The sequence below is a fragment of the Bombina bombina genome, chromosome 7, assembly GCF_027579735.1.
Source record: "Bombina bombina isolate aBomBom1 chromosome 7, aBomBom1.pri, whole genome shotgun sequence".
Lineage (NCBI taxonomy): Eukaryota > Metazoa > Chordata > Amphibia > Anura > Bombinatoridae > Bombina > Bombina bombina.
In genome coordinates, this window is record NC_069505.1 from 46841764 (window position 1) to 46862788 (window position 21025).

The 21025-nt window shown below is 39.7% G+C and overlaps 1 protein-coding gene across 1 annotated transcript in view; it reads right to left on the bottom strand.

The window, feature by feature from the left end:
- PLCB3 (phospholipase C beta 3) overlaps positions 1-21025 on the bottom strand; it is a gene marked incomplete in the record, with an annotated part of 460897 nt that overhangs the window by 44235 nt on the left and 395637 nt on the right. Inside the window, 3 exon segments of the mRNA XM_053720071.1 lie at positions 7412-7503; positions 8625-8729; positions 17671-17770. Of these exon segments, the coding sequence (XP_053576046.1) occupies positions 7412-7503; positions 8625-8729; positions 17671-17770 (297 nt within the window).

Sequence of the window (21025 nt, forward strand, 5' to 3'; positions counted from 1 at the left end):
TATGTAAATACAGTTAGTGGAATGTAAGGCATTAAGGTGGAAGTGACATTATATGTAAATGCAGTTAGGGGAATGTAAGGCATTAAGGTGGAAGTGACATTATATGTAAGTGCAGTTAGGGGAATGTAAGGCATTAAGGTGGAAGTGACATTATATGTAAGTGCAGTTAGGGGAATGTAAGGCATTAAGGTGGAAGTGACATTATACGTAGAATCGTCACTATACGTAAATGCAGTTAGGAGATAAGTACAGCATTAAGATGGAAGTGGCATTATATGTAAATGCAGTTAGGGGAATGTAAGGCATTTAGATGGAAGTGACATTATATGTAAGCGCAGTTAGGGGAATGTAAGGCATTTAGATGGAAGTGACATTATATGTAAGTGCAGTTAGGGGAATGTAAGGCATTTAGATGGAAGTGACATTATATGTAAGCGCAGTTAGGGGAATGTAAGGCATTAAGGTGGAAGTGACATTATATGTAAGCGCAGTTAGGGGAATGTAAGGCATTAAGATGGAAGTGACATTATATGTAAATGCAGTTAGGGGAATGTAAGGCATTAAGGTGGAAGTGACATTATATGTAAATGCAGTTAGGGGAATGTAAGGCATTAAGGTGGAAGTGACATTATATGTAAGTGCAGTTAGGGGAATGTAAGGCATTAAGGTGGAAGTGACATTATATGTAAGTGCAGTTAGGGGAATGTAAGGCATTAAGGTGGAAGTGACATTATATGTAAGTGCAGTTAGGGGAATGTAAGGCATTAAGGTGGAAGTGACATTATATGTAAGTGCAGTTAGGGGAATGTAAGGCATTAAGGTGGAAGTGACATTATATCTAAATACAGTTAGGGGAATGTAAAGCATTAAGGTGGAAGTGACATTATATATAAATGCAGTTAGGGGAATGTAAGGCATTAAGGTGGAAGTGGCATTATATGTAAGTGCAGTTAGGGGAATGTAAGGCATTAAGGTGGAAGTTACATTATATGTAAGCGCAGTTAGGGGAATGTAAGGCATTAAGGTGGAAGTGACATTATATGTAAATACAGTTAGGGGAATGTAAGGCATTAAGGTGGAAGTGACATTATATGTAAGTGCAGTTAGGGGAATGTAAGGCATTAAGGTGGAAGTGACATTATATGTAAATGCAGTTAGGGGAATGTAAGGCATTAAGGTGGAAGTGACATTATATGTAAATGCAGTTAGGGGAATGTAAGGCATTAAGGTGGAAGTGACATTATATGTAAATGCAGTTAGGGGAATGTAAGGCATTAAGGTGGAAGTGACATTATATCTAAATACAGTTAGGGGAATGTAAAGCATTAAGGTGGAAGTGACATTATATATAAATGCAGTTAGGGGAATGTAAGGCATTAAGGTGGAAGTGACATTATATCTAAATACAGTTAGGGGAATGTAAAGCATTAAGGTGGAAGTGACATTATATATAAATGCAGTTAGGGGAATGTAAGGCATTAAGGTGGAAGTGGCATTATATGTAAGTGCAGTTAGGGGAATGTAAGGCATTAAGGTGGAAGTTACATTATATGTAAGTGCAGTTAGGGGAATGTAAGGCATTAAGGTGGAAGTGGCATTATATGTAAATACAGTTAGGGGAATGTAAGGCATTAAGGTGGAAGTGACATTATATGTAAGTGCAGTTAGGGGAATGTAAGGCATTAAGGTGGAAGTGACATTATATGTAAATGCAGTTAGGGGAATGTAAGGCATTAAGGTGGAAGTGACATTATATGTAAGTGCAGTTATGGGAATGTAAGGCATTAAGGTGGAAGTAACATTATATATAAATGCAGTTAGGGGAATGTAAGGCATTAAGATGGAAGTGACATTATATGTAAGTGCAGTTAGGGGAATGTAAGGCATTAAGGTGGAAGTGATATTATATGTAAGTGCAGTTAGGGGAATGTAAGGCATTAAGGTGGAAGTGACATTATATGTAAGTGCAGTTATGGGAATGTAAGGCATTAAGGTGGAAGTAACATTATATATAAATGCAGTTAGGGGAATGTAAGGCATTAAGGTGGAAGTGATATTATATGTAAGTGCAGTTAGGGGAATGTAAGGCATTAAGGTGGAAGTGACATTATATGTAAATGCAGTTAGGGGAATGTAAGGCATTTAGATGGAAGTGACATTATATGTAAGTGCAGTTAGGGGAATGTAAGGCATTAAGGTGGAAGTTACATTATATGTAAATGCAGTTAGGGGAATGTAATGCATTTAGATGGAAGTGACATTATATGTAAATGCAGTTAGGGGAATGTAAGGCATTAAGGTGGAAGTGATATTATATGTAAGTGCAGTTAGGGGAATGTAAGGCATTAAGGTGGAAGTGACATTATATGTAAATGCAGTTAGGGGAATGTAAGGCATTAAGGTGGAAGTGACATTATATGTAAGTGCAGTTAGGGGAATGTAAGGCATTAAGGTGGAAGTGACATTATATGTAAATGCAGTTAGGGGAATGTAAGGCATTAAGGTGGAAGTGACATTATATATAAATGCAGTTAGGGGAATGTAAGGCATTAAGGTGGAAGTGACATTATATGTAAGTGCAGTTAGGGGAATGTAAGGCATTAAGGTGGAAGTGACATTATATGTAAGTGCAGTTAGGGGAATGTAAGGCATTAAGGTGGAAGTGACATTATATGTAAATGCAGTTAGGGGAATGTAAGGCATTTAGATGGAAGTGACATTATATGTAAGTGCAGTTAGGGGAATGTAAGGCATTAAGGTGGAAGTGACATTATATGTAAATGCAGTTAGGGGAATGTAAGGCATTAAGGTGGAAGTGACATTATATGTAAATGCAGTTAGGGGAATGTAAGGCATTAAGGTGGAAGTGACATTATATGTAAGCGCAGTTAGGGGAATGTAAGGCATTAAGGTGGAAGTGGCATTATATGTAAGTGCAGTTAGGGGAATGTAAAGCATTAAGGTGGAAGTGACATTATATATAAATGCAGTTAGGGGAATGTAAGGCATTTAGATGGAAGTGATATTATATGTAAATACAGTTAGGGGAATGTAAGGCATTTAGATGGAAGTGACATTATATGTAAATGCAGTTAGGGGAATGTAAGGCATTTAGATGGAAGTGATATTATATGTAAGTGCAGTTAGGGGAATGTAAGGCATTAAGGTGGAAGTGACATTATATGTAAGTGCAGTTAGGGGAATGTAAGGCATTAAGGTGGAAGTGACATTATATGTAAATACAGTTAGGGGAATGTAAGGCATTAAGGTGGAAGTGACATTATATGTAAATACAGTTAGTAGAATGTAAGGCATTAAGGTGGAAGTGACATTATATGTAAATACAGTTAGGGGAATGTAAGGCATTAAGGTGGAAGTGACATTATATGTAAATACAGTTAGGGGAATGTAAGGCATTAAGGTGGAAGTGGCATTATATGCAAGTGCAGTTAGGAGAATGTAAGGCATTAAGGTGGAAGTAACATTATATGCAAGTGCAGTTAGGAGAATGTAAGGCATTAAGGTGGAAGTGGCATTATATGTAAGTGCAGTTAGGGGAATGTAAGGCATTAAGGTGGAAGTGACATTATATGTAAATACAGTTAGGGGACTGTAAGGCATTAAGGTGGAAGTGACATTATATGTAAATGCAGTTAGGGGAATGTAAGGCATTAAGGTGGAAGTGACATTATATGTAAATACAGTTAGGGGAATGTAAGGCATTAAGGTGGAAGTGGCATTATATGTAAATACAGTTAGGGGAATGTAAGGCATTTTATGTAAATGCAGTCAAGAGAAGGTACGGCATTAAGGTGGAAGTGTCATTATCTGTAAATGCAGTTAGGAGAAGGTACGGCATTAAGGTGGAAGTGCCATTATATGTAAATGCAGTTAGGAGAAGGTACGGCATTAAGGTGGAAGTGGCATTATATGTAAATGCAGTTAGGAGAAGGTACGGCATTAAGGTGGAAGTGTCATTATATGTAAATGCTGTTAGGAGAAGGTAAGGAATTAAGGTGGAATTGTAATATGTAAATGCAGTTAAAGAAGGTACAGCATTAAGGTGGAAGTGTCAATGGCCTCTATTTATGAAAGTCTGGCGGACCTGATCCGCCAGACCTAGCTGAATACGGAGAGCAATACAAGAGCTGCTTGTGCAACGCCGCCCCCTGCAGAATCGCGGCCAATCGGCCGTCAGCAAGGGGGTGTCTATCAACCAGATCGTACTCGATCGGGTTGAATTGCGGCGATGCGCCTGCTCAGAGCAGGCGGGCAGGTTATGGATCAATGGTCTTTAGACCGCTGCTTCATAACTGGTGTTTCTGGCGAGCCTGCAGGCTCGCCAGAAACACGGGGCCTCAAGCTCTATCCGGAGCTTGATAGATAGGCCCCATTATCTGTAAATGCAGTTAGGAGAAGGTATGGCATTTGTTAGTGTCATTATACATAAATGCAGTTAGGAGAAGGTAAGGAATTAAGGTGGAAGTGTCATTAAATGTAAATACAGTTAAGTGAAGATACGGCATTAAGGTGGAAGTGTCATTATCTGTAAATGCAGTTAGGAGAAGGTATGGTATTAAGGTGGAAGTCTCATTATATATAAATGCAGTTAGGAGAAGGTATGGTATTAAGGTGGAAGTCTCATTATATATAAATGCAGTCAAGAGAAGGTACAGCATTAAAGTGGAAGTCTCATTATATATAAATGCAGTTAGGAGAAGGAACGGTATTAAGGTGGAAGTGTCATTATATATAAATGCAGTTAGGAGAAGGTATGGTATTAAGGTGGATGTGTCATTATATATAAATGCAGTTAGGAGAAGGTACGGTATTAAGGTGGAAGTGTCATTATCTGTAAATGCAGTTAGGAGAAGGTACGGTATTAAGGTGGAAGTGTCATTATATATAAATGCAGTTAGGAGAAGGTATGGTATTAAGGTGGAAGTCTCATTATATATAAATGCAGTTAGGAGAAGGTACGGTATTAAGGTGGAAGTGTCATTATATATAAATGCAGTTAGAAGGTACGGTAATAAGGTGGAAGTCTCATTATATATAAATGCAGTCAAGAGAAGGCACAGCATTAAGGTGGAAGTGTCATTATCTGTAAATGCAGTTAGGAGAAGGTATGGTATTAAGGTGGAAGTGTCATATGTAAATGCAGTTAGGAGAAGGTACAGTATTAAGGTGGAAGTGTCATTATCTGTAAATGCAGTTAGGAGAAGGTACGGTATTAAGGTGGAAGTCTCATTATAGATAAATGCAGTTAGGAGAAGGTACGGTATTAAGGTGGACGTCTCATTATATATAAATGCAGTTAGGAGAAGGTACGGTATTAAGGTGGAAGTGTAATTATATATAAATGCAGTTAGGAGAAGGTACGGTATTAAGGTGGAAGTCTCATTATATATAAATGCAGTTAGGAGAAGGTACGGTATTAAGGTGGAAGTGTCATTATATATAAATGCAGTTAGAAGGTACAGTAATAAGGTGGAAGTCTCATTATATATAAATGCAGTCAAGAGAAGGCACAGCATTAAGGTGGAAGTGTCATTATCTGTAAATGCAGTTAGGAGAAGGTATGGTATTAAGGTGGAAGTGTCATATGTAAATGCAGTTAGGAGAAGGTACAGTATTAAGGTGGAAGTGACATTATATGTAAATGCAGTTAGGAGAAGGTACAGTATTAAGGTGGAAGTGTCATTATCTGTAAATGCAGTTAGGAGAAGGTATGGTATTAAGGTGGAAGTGTCATTATATATAAATGCAGTTAGGAGAAGGTACGGTATTAAGGTGGAAGTCTCATTATATATAAATGCAGTTAGGAGAAGGTACGGTATTAAGGTGGAAGTCTCATTATATATAAATGCAGTTAGGAGAAGGTACGGTATTAAGTTGGAAGTCTCATTATATATAAATGCAGTTAGGAGAAGGTACGGTATTAAGGTGGAAGTCTCATTATATATAAATGCAGTCAAGAGAAGGCACAGCATTAAGGTGGAAGTGTCATTATCTGTAAATGCAGTTAGGAGAAAGTATGGTATTAAGGTGGAAGTGTCATTATATATAAATGCAGTCAAGAGAAGGTACAGCATTAAGGTGGAAGTGTCATTATATATATTAGGAGAAGGTATGGTATTAAGGTAGAAGTCTCATTATCTATAAATGCAGTTAGGAGAAGGTATGGTATTAAGGTGGAAGTGTCATTATATATAAATGCAGTTAGGAGAAGGTACGGTATTAAGGTGGAAGTCTCATTATATATAAATGCAGTTAGGAGAAGGTACGGTATTAAGGTGGAAGTCTCATTATATATAAATGCAGTTAGGAGAAGGTACGGTATTAAGGTGGAAGTCTCATTATATATAAATGCAGTCAAGAGAAGGCACAGCATTAAGGTGGAAGTGTCATTATCTGTAAATGCAGTTAGGAGAAAGTATGGTATTAAGGTGGAAGTGTCATTATATATAAATGCAGTCAAGAGAAGGTACAGCATTAAGGTGGAAGTGTCATTATATATAAATGCAGTTAGGAGAAGGTACGGTATTAAGTTGGAAGTCTCATTATATATAAATGCAGTTAGGAGAAGGTACGGTATTAAGGTGGAAGTCTCATTATATATAAATGCAGTCAAGAGAAGGCACAGCATTAAGGTGGAAGTGTCATTATCTGTAAATGCAGTTAGGAGAAAGTATGGTATTAAGGTGGAAGTGTCATTATATATAAATGCAGTCAAGAGAAGGTACAGCATTAAGGTGGAAGTGTCATTATATATATTAGGAGAAGGTATGGTATTAAGGTGGAAGTCTCATTATCTATAAATGCAGTTAGGAGAAGGTATGGTATTAAGGTGGAAGTGTCATTATATATAAATGCAGTTAGGAGAAGGTATGGTATTAAGGTGGAAGTGTCATTATAAATAAATGCAGTTAGGAGAAGGTATGGTATTAAGGTGGAAGTGTCATATGTAAATGCAGTTAGGAGAAGGTATGGTATTAAGGTGCAAGTGTCATATGTAAATGCAGTTAGGAGAAGGTATGGTATTAAGTTGGAAGTGTCATTATATGAAATGTTGCTAGGAGTAGATTATTTATGTGTAAGTGTGGTTATGCTGAGATGTGGCTTAGGTGCAGTTATATGGACATATGGCTAGCAGAAGGTACTGTACTTATGTTGACGTGCGTTTATTTGGCAGTGTCTCTATACGATGGTGTTATTTTTATTGGTCATTTTTATGTGTCTGGTTATAAGGAGAGCTGTAGCTATTGTGTGCCACTGGTGTTCTCATTTGTGCAACATTAGCTCACAATGAGATATTTGCACATTGATATTGACAGCACTACATTTCAATGTGTTGTTTATTATTGGTTTGTCACATGAATTAGATCTTCTACATGTTCCCAAAACTTACCTCGCTTTCCCCAATAAGAGCCACTAGCTGTTTCGCCCTCTGATCCATGAGATTAACATGTTTGATGGGGTTAATGAGTGCGTCAGCATAGTCTAAAGGGGCAGGAGGTCAAATGTCAAGGAGAGTTTGCAATGGAAAAGGTCAAAGTACGGCTGAAGATATGTAAGTTAAGGTAATCTTAAGTGATTTTAGATCTGATAGTGTGGAAATTTGTAGAAGAGTTAGACTTAGGGCAACTTTACACTGCAAAAGTTATATGGAGCTCAAAACTGTAATTATTTTGGCTATTGTTAAATACTTTCTGGCTTTTTGCTGCAGGTTTACATACTTTCTCGTTCTGTTGTTACAAGTGCACAACATTTAATCAGGTGTTAAGTGTACCCCTATTTTCATTTAATGTTCAGTAGGTTAGTTGCTTAAAACAAAATAGTGTCTCAGAGTATTCTGTTTAGCAACTATAACCCAATGGTATAAGATACTTGCTTTGCACGTGTAACCTTCACCTGTGATCGACTCAAAAGGCATTTAAAGAAAATATTTTAAAAAACTATTACATTTACACTTATGTCAGACTCCTTTGTTCTGTTAATATATTTTTGATTATGGTTGATAACGAATATAGCCAATATGGCTGATGTATATACACAATATGGATGTATTTAGCTCACTTCACTAGTTCATGTTACAATGATTATCTATATATATATATATATATATATATATAAATAAAATTATCAACTTTTTTTTTACTTTTCAAATATAATATTTCAGGACTAAATATATTTGATTTCAATACCATTCTTTCAATATATATTATGATTTTATTGACTGTGTTTCTTACATGTCTTTTAAAGACTGACATTTTGTAATACTAGTCGTAAAGGGCATTCTTTCCCTTTACACCTAGTAGAGGTAGGAGAAATTTTTGCACATTATTGTTAATGGATTCTGTAAATGAAAATAAACAGTTTCCAGATCACATTGAACCTTAATGCACTATTGTGAACAACCATTTTGATAGCTACTTTAATGGATATAGGCCAGCCAAATATGATAATCACCAGTAACATAATTAGAGTATTTTAGAATGACAGAGAAGAGTATTTCTGAAATATGGAGCTGACCAGTGGGTTAGTGGTGACAGGACAGTATGATCAATTATGATAAAGAATTCAAAGATAAAAAAAAGCATGAGAGGTCCATGGCAACTTACCTTGGTGGTCATCAGGAATATAATCGTTTGCCTCAGTGTAAACAAGCAGAGCCGGGAGGCAGAGTGGCTGATTTATGTCATTTCTGAGACAGATGTAGTGATATCCTGAGAGAGCGAGAGGAACAGAGAGATGGAGAAAGGTTTCAGGTGACAACAGACTATTTATTAGAAAGACAATTGCTCTGCATACTATAATTACACTCACAAAATGATTATTTCACCTAAATGGATCTATTTTTTTGTCCATATTTACAGAAGCATATTATCTATTATCGTTATCGTTATATTGTGTTTTCACTATTTACAGAAGCATATTATCTATATATCGTTATATTGTGTTTTCACTATTGCAAAAACTCCGCTAGAGTTAAGCTTTTTGTGCTAGTCGGGTTGCGCTTGTATTACAAGTAAAAAAACGAAGTATTTTGCGTAAGCAGTAACCCGACCAACGCAAAAATCTGAACATCAAATATCGCCTGCGCGTTCACGTATTCCCCCATAGAAGTCAATGGAGAAAAAAAAGTGGGAAGAAAAACCTAACACTCGAATATCATGCAAACACCATCATATGTTCGCAATTGAGCTAACCCAACATGAAAATATGAATATTTCACATTCCAATGTTCTTAACATAACAGAATATGTTCTATTTATTCATAATTAAATATTTCTACATATATCTGATGGTTTTTTAAACAAAACAGAATTTATGTTTACCTGATAAATTACTTTCTCCAACGGTGTGTCCGGTCCACGGCGTCATCCTTACTTGTGGGATATTCTCTTCCCCAACAGGAAATGGCAAAGAGCCCAGCAAAGCTGGTCACATGATCCCTCCTAGGCTCCGCCTACCCCAGTCATTCGACCGACGTTAAGGAGGAATATTTGCATAGGAGAAACCATATGGTACCGTGGTGACTGTAGTTAAAGAAAATAAATTATCAGACCTGATTAAAAAAACCAGGGCGGGCCGTGGACCGGACACACCGTTGGAGAAAGTAATTTATCAGGTAAACATAAATTCTGTTTTCTCCAACATAGGTGTGTCCGGTCCACGGCGTCATCCTTACTTGTGGGAACCAATACCAAAGCTTTAGGACACGGATGAAGGGAGGGAGCAAATCAGGTCACCTAAATGGAAGGCACCACGGCTTGCAAAACCTTTCTCCCAAAAATAGCCTCAGAAGAAGCAAAAGTATCAAACTTGTAAAATTTGGTAAAAGTGTGCAGTGAAGACCAAGTCGCTGCCCTACATATCTGATCAACAGAAGCCTCGTTCTTGAAGGCCCATGTGGAAGCCACAGCCCTAGTGGAATGAGCTGTGATTCTTTCGGGAGGCTGCCGTCCGGCAGTCTCGTAAGCCAATCTGATGATGCTTTTAATCCAAAAAGAGAGAGAGGTAGAAGTTGCTTTTTGACCTCTCCTTTTACCAGAATAAACAACAAACAAGGAAGATGTTTGTCTAAAAACCTTTGTAGCATCTAAATAGAATTTTAGAGCGCGAACAACATCCAAATTGTGCAACAAACGTTCCTTCTTTGAAACTGGTTTCGGACACAGAGAAGGTACGATAATCTCCTGGTTAATGTTTTTGTTAGAAACAACTTTTGGAAGAAAACCAGGTTTAGTACGTAAAACCACCTTATCTGCATGGAACACCAGATAAGGAGGAGAACACTGCAGAGCAGATAATTCTGAAACTCTTCTAGCAGAAGAAATTGCAACTAAAAACAAAACTTTCCAAGATAGTAACTTAATATCAACGGAATGCAAGGGTTCAAACGGAACCCCCTGAAGAACTGAAAGAACTAAATTGAGACTCCAAGGAGGAGTCAAAGGTTTGTAAACAGGCTTAATTCTAACCAGAGCCTGAACAAAGGCTTGAACATCTGGCACAGCGGCCAGCTTTTTGTGAAGTAACACAGACAAGGCAGAAATCTGTCCCTTCAGGGAACTTGCAGATAATCCTTTTTCCAATCCTTCTTGAAGGAAGGATAGAATCCTAGGAATCTTAACCTTGTCCCAAGGGAATCCTTTAGATTCACACCAACAGATATATTTTTTCCAAATTTTGTGGTAAATCTTTCTAGTTACAGGCTTTCTGGCCTGAACAAGAGTATCGATAACAGAATCTGAGAATCCTCGCTTCGATAAGATCAAGCGTTCAATCTCCAAGCAGTCAGCTGGAGTGAAACCAGATTCGGATGTTCGAACGGACCCTGAACAAGAAGGTCTCGTCTCAAAGGTAGCTTCCAAGGAGGAGCCGATGACATATTCACCAGATCTGCGTACCAAGTCCTGCGTGGCCACGCAGGAGCTATCAAGATCACCGACGCCCTCTCCTGATTGATCCTGGCTACCAGCCGGGGGATGAGAGGAAACGGCGGGAACACATAAGCTAGTTTGAAGGTCCAAGGTGCTACTAGTGCATCCACTAGAGCCGCCTTGGGATCCCTGGATCTGGACCCGTAGCAAGGAACTTTGAAGTTCTGACGAGAGGCCATCAGATCCATGTCTGGAATGCCCCACAGCTGAGTGACTTGGGCAAAGATTTCCGGATGGAGTTCCCACTCCCCCGGATGCAATGTCTGACGACTCAGAAAATCCGCTTCCCAATTTTCCACTCCTGGGATGTGGATAGCAGACAGGTGGCAGGAGTGAGACTCCGCCCATATAATGATTTTGGTCACTTCTTCCATCGCCAGGGAACTCCTTGTTCCCCCCTGATGGTTGATGTACGCAACAGTTGTCATGTTGTCTGATTGAAACCGTATGAACTTGGCCCTCGCTAGCTGAGGCCAAGCCTTGAGAGCATTGAATATCGCTCTCAGTTCCAGAATATTTATCGGTAGAAGAGATTCTTCCCGAGACCAAAGACCCTGAGCTTTCAGGGATCCCCAGACCGCGCCCCAGCCCATCAGACTGGCGTCGGTCGTGACAATGACCCACTCTGGTCTGCGGAATGTCATCCCTCGTGACAGGTTGTCCAGGGACAGCCACCAACGGAGTGAGTCTCTGGTCCTCTGATTTACTTGTATCTTCGGAGACAAGTCTGTATAGTCCCCATTCCACTGACTGAGCATGCACAGTTGTAATGGTCTTAGATGAATGCGTGCAAAAGGAACTATGTCCATTGCCGCTACCATCAACCCGATCACTTCCATGCACTGAGCTATGGAAGGAAGAGGAACGGAATGGAGTATCCGACAAGAGTCTAGAAGTTTTGTTTTTCTGGCCTCTGTCAGAAAAATCCTCATTTCTAAGGAGTCTATTATTGTTCCCAAGAAGGGAACCCTTGTTGACGGAGATAGAGAACTCTTTTCCACGTTCACTTTCCATCCGTGAGATCTGAGAAAGGCCAGGTCAATGTCCGTGTGAGCCTTTGCTTGAGGAAGGGACGACGCTTGAATCAGAATGTCGTCCAAGTAAGGTACTACAGCAATGCCCCTTGGTCTTAGCACAGCTAGAAGGGACCCTAGTACCTTTGTGAAAATCCTTGGAGCAGTGGCTAATCCGAAAGGAAGCGCCACGAACTGGTAATGTTTGTCCAGGAATGCGAACCTCAGGAACCGATGATGTTCCTTGTGGATAGGAATATGTAGATACGCATCCTTTAAATCCACCGTGGTCATGAATTGACCTTCCTGGATGGAAGGAAGAATAGTTCGAATGGTTTCCATCTTGAACGATGGAACCTTGAGAAACTTGTTTAAGATCTTGAGATCTAAGATTGGTCTGAACGTTCCCTCTTTTTTGGGAACTATAAACAGATTGGAGTAGAACCCCATCCCTTGTTCTCTTAATGGAACGGGATGAATCACTCCCATTTTTAACAGGTCTTCTACACAATGTAAGAATGCCTGTCTTTTTATGTGGTCTGAAGACAACTGAGACCTGTGGAACCTCCCCCTTGGGGGAAGTCCCTTGAATTCCAGAAGATAACCTTGGGAGACTATTTCTAGCGCCCAAGGATCCAGAACATCTCTTGCCCAAGCCTGAGCGAAGAGAGAGAGTCTGCCCCCCACCAGATCCGGTCCCGGATCGGGGGCCAACATTTCATGCTGTCTTGGTAGCAGTGGCAGGTTTCTTGGCCTGCTTTCCCTTGTTCCAGCCTTGCATTGGTCTCCAAGCTGGCTTGGCTTGAGAAGTATTACCCTCTTGCTTAGAGGACGTAGCACTTTGGGCTGGTCCGTTTCTACGAAAGGGACGAAAATTAGGTTTATTTTTTGCCTTGAAAGGCCGATCCTGAGGAAGGGCGTGGCCCTTACCCCCAGTGATATCCGAGATAATCTCTTTCAAGTCAGGGCCAAACAGCGTTTTCCCCTTGAAAGGAATGTTAAGTAGCTTGTTCTTGGAAGACGCATCAGCCGACCAAGATTTCAACCAAAGCGCTCTGCGCGCCACAATAGCAAACCCAGAATTCTTAGCCGCTAACCTAGCCAATTGCAAAGTGGCGTCTAGGGTGAAAGAATTAGCCAATTTGAGAGCATTGATTCTGTCCATAATCTCCTCATAAGGAGGAGAATCACTGTCGACCGCCTTTATCAGCTCATCGAACCAGAAACATGCGGCTGTAGCGACAGGGACAATGCATGAAATTGGTTGTAGAAGGTAACCCTGCTGAACAAACATCTTTTTAAGCAAACCTTCTAATTTTTTATCCATAGGATCTTTGAAAGCACAACTATCCTCTATGGGTATAGTGGTGCGTTTGTTTAAAGTGGAAACCGCTCCCTCGACCTTGGGGACTGTCTGCCATAAGTCCTTTCTGGGGTCGACCATAGGAAACAATTTTTTAAATATGGGGGGAGGGACGAAAGGAATACCGGGCCTTTCCCATTCTTTATTAACAATGTCCGCCACCCGCTTGGGTATAGGAAAAGCTTCTGGGAGCCCCGGCACCTCTAGGAACTTGTCCATTTTACATAGTTTCTCTGGGATGACCAACTTGTCACAATCATCCAGAGTGGATAATACCTCCTTAAGCAGAATGCGGAGATGTTCCAACTTAAATTTAAATGCAATCACATCAGGTTCAGCTTGTTGAGAAATGTTCCCTGAATCAGTAATTTCTCCCTCAGACAAAACCTCCCTGGCCCCATCAGACTGAGTTAGGGGCCCTTCAGAAATATTAATATCAGCGTCGTCATGCTCTTCAGTATCTAAAACAGAGCAGTCGCGCTTACGCTGATAAGTGTTCATTTTGGCTAAAATGTTTTTGACAGAATTATCCATTACAGCCGTTAATTGTTGCATAGTAAGGAGTATTGGCGCGCTAGATGTACTAGGGGCCTCCTGAGTGGGCAAGACTCGTGTAGACGAAGGAGGGAATGATGCAGTACCATGCTTACTCCCCTCACTTGAGGAATCATCTTGGGCATCATTGTCATTGTCACATAAATCACATTTATTTAAATGAATAGGAATCCTGGCTTCCCCACATTCAGAACACAGTCTATCTGGTAGTTCAGACATGTTAAACAGGCATAAACTTGATAACAAGTACAAAAAACGTTTTAAAATAAAACCGTTACTGTCACTTTAAATTTTAAACTGAACACACTTTATTACTGCAAATGCGAAAAAACATGAAGGAATTGTTCAAAATTCACCACAGTGTCTTAAAGCCTTAAAAGTATTGCACACCAAATTTGGAAGCTTTAACCCTTAAAATAACGGAACCGGAGCCGTTTTGAACTTTAACCCCTTTACAGTCCCTGGTATCTGCTTTGCTGAGACCCAACCAAGCCCCAAGGGGAATACGATACCAAATGACGCCTTCAGAAAGTCTTTTCTAAGTATCAGAGCTCCTCTCACATGCGACTGCATGCCATGCCTCTCAAAAACAAGTGCGCAACACCGGCGCGAAAATGAGGCTCTGCCTATGCTTTGGGAAAGCCCCTAAAGAATAAGGTGTCTAAAACAGTGCCTGCCGATATTATTATATCAAAATACCCAGATAAAATGATTCCTCAAGGCTAAATATGTGTTAATAATCAATCGATTTAGCCCAAAAAAAGTCTACAGTCTTAATAAGCCCTTTTTGAAGCCCTTATTTACAATCGTAATAAACATGGCTTACCGGATCCCAGAGGGAAAATGACAGCTTCCAGCATTACATCGTCTTGTTAGAATGTGTCATACCTCAAGCAGCAAGAGACTGCTCACTGTTCCCCCAACTGAAGTTAATTGCTCTCAACAGTCCTGTGTGGAACAGCCATGGATTTTAGTGACGGTTGCTAAAATCATTTTCCTCATACAAACAGAAATCTTCATCTCTTTTCTGTTTCTGAGTAAATAGTACATACCAGCACTATTTCAAAATAACAAACTCTTGATTGAATAATAAAAACTACAGTTAAACACTAAAAAACTCTAAGCCATCTCCGTGGAGATGTTGCCTGTACAACGGCAAAGAGAATGACTGGGGTAGGCGGAGCCTAGGAGGGATCATGTGACCAGCTTTGCTGGGCTCTTTGCCATTTCCTGTTGGGGAAGAGAATATCCCACAAGTAAGGATGACGCCGTGGACCGGACACACCTATGTTGGAGAAATATATATTTCTACCTATATATATATATATAATTATATATAGGTATAGATGTATACAGATATATATATAGGAATATAAATTTAAAAATACTTAGAACATATTCTGCTATGTGCAGAACATTGTAATGTGAAATATTTACAGTAAATACATAGCTAAACATATATATATATTTATATACATACACAAAACATCTTTAGCAATGTATCTGTATGTATCTCAATGTTACTCAAAGTACTTTGGCGTTTTTTTCCCCTAACACCCGAGATCTCATATTTTTAAGCCCTCATAACCTTTGTGCATTTTTATTAGATGGTGTTATTATGAGTGTAACTGTACTTTGTAATATATTTTTGAAGTGTTTTGTGCAACTTTTTAGTTTCGGAAACCAACATCTCTGAGATCACTGTAAGAATTCTAAGCGCAATGAAAACGTATCGCGATAACACGATATTGCTTGCAATTGGATGAGAACTTTAAAAGCACAACTGATATGAATGCACAACACAAGCTAGATTAACCAGGTGTGTTATATTTCCTTGGATACTTTTGCTGCTTGTATTGTATTATTTGTACCACAATTAAAGCAAATACAGGGACCAATACATTAAAGGGACACTAAAGTCATTTTTTTTATTTCATGATTCTGATGTGAACTTCATATTAATGCTCATTAGCTGATATACACTTCCTGCTAATGCTCATTGGCTGATATACACTTCCTGCTAATGCTCATTGGCTGATATGCACTTTGTGCTGATGCTCATTGGCTGATATACACTTCCTGCTAATGCTGATTGGCTGATATACACTTTCTGCTAATGCTCATTGGCTGATATACACTTCCTGCTAATGCTTATTGGCTAATATACACTTCCTGCTAATGCTCATTGGCTGATATACACTTCCTGCTCATTGGCTGATAAAGTCTTCTTGATAATGCTGATTGGCTGATATACACTTCCTGCTAATGCTCATTGGCTAATATACACTTCCTGTTAATGCTCATTGGCTAATATACAATTCCTGCTAATGCTCATTGGCTAATATACAATTCCTGCTAATGCTCATTGACTAATATACACTTCCTGCTAATGCTCATGGGCTGATATACACTTCCTGCTAATGCTCATTGGCTGATATACACTTCCTGCTAATGCTCATTGGCTGATAAAAACTTCTTGCTAATGCTCATTGGCTAATTTACACTTCCTGCTAATGCTCATTGGCTGATATACACTCCCTGCTAATGCTCATTGGCTAATATACACTTCCTGCTAACGCTCATTGGCTGATATACACTTCCTGCTAATGCTCATTGGCTGATATACACTTCCTGCTAATGCTCATTGGCTGAATACACTTCCTTCTAATGCGTATTGGCTAATATACACTTCCTGCTAATGTTCATGGGCTGATATACACTTCCTGCTAATGCTCATTGGCTGATATACACTTTCTGCTAATGCTCATTGGCTGAATACACTTCCTGCTAATGCTTATTGGCTAATATACACTTCCTGCTAATGTTCATGGGCTGATATACACTTCCTGCTAATGCTCATTGGCTGATATACACTTCCTGCTAATGCTCATTGGCTGATAAACACTTCTTGCTAATGCTCATTGGCTGATAAACACTTCTTGCTAATGCTCATTGGCTGATATACACTTCCTGCTAATGCTCATTGGCTAATTTACACTTCCTGCTAATGCTCATTGGCTGATATACACTTCCTGCTAATGCTTATTGGCTGATATACACTCCCTGCTAATGCTCATTGGCTAATATACACTTCCTGCTAATGCTCATTGGCTGATATACACTTCCTGCTAATGCTCATTGGCTGATATACACTTTCTGCTAATGCTCATTGGCTGAATACACTTCCTGCTAATGCTTATTGGCTAATATACACTTCCTGCTAATGCTCATGGGCTGATATACACTTCCTGCTAATGCTCATTGGCTGATATACACTTCCTGCTAATGCTCATTGGCTGATATACACTTCTTGCTAATGCTCATTGGCTAATTTACACTTCCTGCTAATGCTCATTCACTGATATACACTTCCTGCTAATGCTCATTGACTGATATACACTTCCTGCTAATGCTCATTGGCTGATATACACTTCCTGCTAATGCTCATTGGCTAATAAACACTTCTTTCTAATGCTCATTGGCTAATTTACACTTCCTGCTAATGCTCATTGGCTGATATACACTTCCTGCTAATGCTCATTGACTGATGTACACTTCCAGCTAATGCTCATTGACTGTTATACACTTCCTGCTAACACTCATGTTTAAATTTTGCCCTTTCATAACAGCGATAGAAATTTTTTTGAATACATATTCTCTTTAATAACAGATCCTCTATTGCCATCATTATGTGTTTAGTCAACAACATTTCCCCGCCCCTTTTAATTCTTGCATACTTTTTTCTTCCTAAATCAGATACCCCCTGAACCACAGAATTTTATAGTCTCACCAGGTCGGATCGCTGATACAGGCAGAATCCGGTGACCAACAAACTTTCCACCTTCTTCAAACACCGCAATTCGGAGAGAGGCAAGAGTGGGAAGTACTACCTGTAAAAAGGAGGCCAGAAAATCAGGAAGATAAAAAAAAGAAGGAAAATAACAGGGAAGGAGTTAGGGAGAAAGGAAAGAAAAAAAGAGATGGAGGCCAGGATGGGAAGAAGGAAATAAAGAAGTGAAGGAAGAGAGGAAATGAAGAAGTAAAGGAAGGGAGAGAGGAAATGAAGAAGGGAGGGAGCTAAAGAAGAGACGGAAGGAAGAAAAAAGGAAGGAAGAAAAAAGGAAAAAAGAAGTAAAGGAAGGGAGAGAGGAAATGAAGAAGAGAGGGAAGGAATGAAGGGAAGAGAAATAGGGAGCAAAGAATGTAAGGGAGATAATGAGGAAAAAGAAAGGGAGAGAGGGACCTAAGGAAGATGAAAAGGAAGGAAACAGGAAATAAAGGAATGGAGGGAGGAGCAAAGGGAAGAGACAAGGAGGGAAGAGAGAAGCAAGGAAGGATGGAAGGAGGAAAGGGAGGGAGGAAATGGAAAAACATAATTTATGTAAGAACTTACCTGATAAATTAATTTCTTTCATATTGGCAAGAGTCCATGAGCTAGTGACGTATGGGATATACAATCCTACCAGGAGAGGCAAAGTTTCCCAAACCTCAAAATGCCTATAAATACACCCCTCACCACACCCATAATTCAGTTTATCGAATATCCAAGTAGTGGGGTGATAAAGAAAGGAGTAAAAAGCATCAACAAAGGAACTGGAAATAAAATTGTGCTTTATACAAAAATCATAACCACCAAAAACAGGGTGGGTCGCAAGGACTCTTGCCAATATGAAAGAAATTAATTTATCAGGTAAGTTCTTACATAAATGATGTTTCTCCAACATAGGTGTGTCCGGTCCACGGCGTCATCCATTACTTGTGGGAATATTCTCTTCCCTAACAGGAAATGGCAAAGAGCACAGCAAAAGCTGTCCATATAGCCCCTCCTCAGGCTCCGCCCCCCAGTCATTCTCTTTGCCGCTCTGAACAAGTAGCATCTCCACGGGGATGGTGAAGAGTTTGTGGTGTTTAGTTGTAGTTTTTATTTCTTCTATCAAGAGTTTGTTATTTTAAAATAGTGCTGGCTTGTACTATTTACTCTACAACAGAAAAGTGATGAAGATTTCTGTTTAAGAGGGCTATGATTTTAGCACAAGTAACTAAAATCCATTGCTGTTACCACGCAGGACTGTTGAAACCAGAGAACTTCAGTTGGGGGTAACAGTTTGCAGACTCATCTGCTTCAGGTATGACTAGTCTCCTTCTAACAACACAGGCTAATGCTAGATGACAGTCATTTTTCCCCTCAGGGAAAACGGTAAGCCATTTTTCTTTGAACTCAGCAAAAAAGATAACAGGCTTCCCCTTTTTGATTTTTATGCTGGTAGACACTATTATGGGCCAAATCGATTGGTTTTTATTACAATATCATGGCATTTGAAATGTTTTATAAGCTCATATACACTTGGGGACGTTTTTTATTGATCTGGCTTGTTTTAGACACCTAAATCTAGTCAGGAAGGCCCCTTCACTCTAGTATACTGAGGGAGGAAGCCTCATTTTGGCGCTTCAGCTGCGCAGTTGATTTCAAGGCAGTGCATGCAGATTCATGTGAGAGGGTCCTGTGGCTCAGAAAGTGACTCCAGAAGGCTTATTTCTGTGGTGGTTGACCCCTAAGGAAGGTAAAAGCTACAGCAAAGCTGTAGCAGGGATTGTAGTGTATAAAAACGGTTAAATCCAACAATTAGCTCCGGTTTGCTTGTTTTAAGGGCTAGAGTCTCCATTTTTGCTGTGCAATACTTTCAAAGCATTAAGACACTGGGGTCCAAATTTCATAAAAATCGGATATTGCCTTCATAGTTTTTTGAACATTCAGAAATAAAGTGTGTCATTTTATTATTTAGAGACAGTAACGTTTTTGTTTAAAATCGTTTTTATTGCATTGTTTGCCTGCCTAAATCTGTTTAACATGTCTGTGCCATCAGGTAACCTATGTTCTGTGTGTATAGAGACAAATGTGGTCCCCCCTTCGAGTGTTTGTGATAATTGTGCCATAGCGTCCAAACAAAGTAAGGACAGCTCTGTTACATTTCATAATGTTGCCCAAGATGATTCATCTAATGAAGGTAGTGGGGATAGTTCTACATCCTCTCCTCCTGTGTCTACACCAGCTTTGCCCGCGCAGGCGACACCTAGCGCGCCAGTACTTATTTCTATGCAATAATTAACAGCAGTAGTGGATAATTCTATAGCAAATCTTTTATCCAAACTGCCAGCATTTCAGAGAAAGCGTGATTGTTCAGTTTTAAATACAGATAAAAAGGATGAACAATTAGACGCTGACGATGCCTTATCTATTTTACCCTCACATCAATCGGAATTGGCTGTGAGGGAGGGGCTGTCTGAGGGAGAAATTTCTGACTCAGGAAAAATTTCTCAACAGGCAGAACCTGATAATAGTAGCATTTAAGTTTAAGCTAGAACATCTCCGCGCCTTGCTTAAGGAGGTATTAGCTACTCTGGATGACTGTGATTCTATGGTAGTACCAGAGAAGTTGTGCAAATTGGACAAATTCTTAGAGGTCCCAGTGCACGATGACGCCTTTCCAATACCCAAGAGGGTAGCGGACATAGTGGATAAGGAGTGGGAGAAGCCGGGTATACCCTTTGCCCCACCTCCTATATTTAAGAAAATGTTTCCCATTGTAGACCCTAGAAGGGACGCATGGCAGACGGTAGCGAAGCGCACAACTATTCCTATAGAGGACAGCTGCGCTTTCAAAGATCCTATGGATAAAAAATTGGAAGGATTGCTTAAAAAGATTTTTGTTCAGCAAGGTTTCATCCTTCAACCAGCTACGTGTATTATTACTGTCACCTCAGCGGCGTCTTTTTGGTTCGAGGAATTAGAAAGGTCGCTCCAGAAAGAGACTTCCTATGAAGAAGTCATGGACAGAATTCACGCACTAAAGTTAGCTAATTCCTTTATATTGGATGCCGCTTTTCAAATAACGAAATTGGCGGCGAAAAACTCAGGTTTTGCTATAGCAGCGCGGAGGGCGCTTTGGCTAAAATCCTGGTCGGCAGATGTGTCGTCCAAGACTAAGTTACTTAATATTCCTTTCAAGGGTAAGACCCTTTTTGGGCCGGAATTGAAGGAAATTATTTCAGACATCACTGGGGGTAAGGGCCATGCCCTCCCACAGGATAGGCCTTTTAAGGTAAGAACAAGTCTAATTTTCGTTCCTTTCGCAATTTCAGGAACG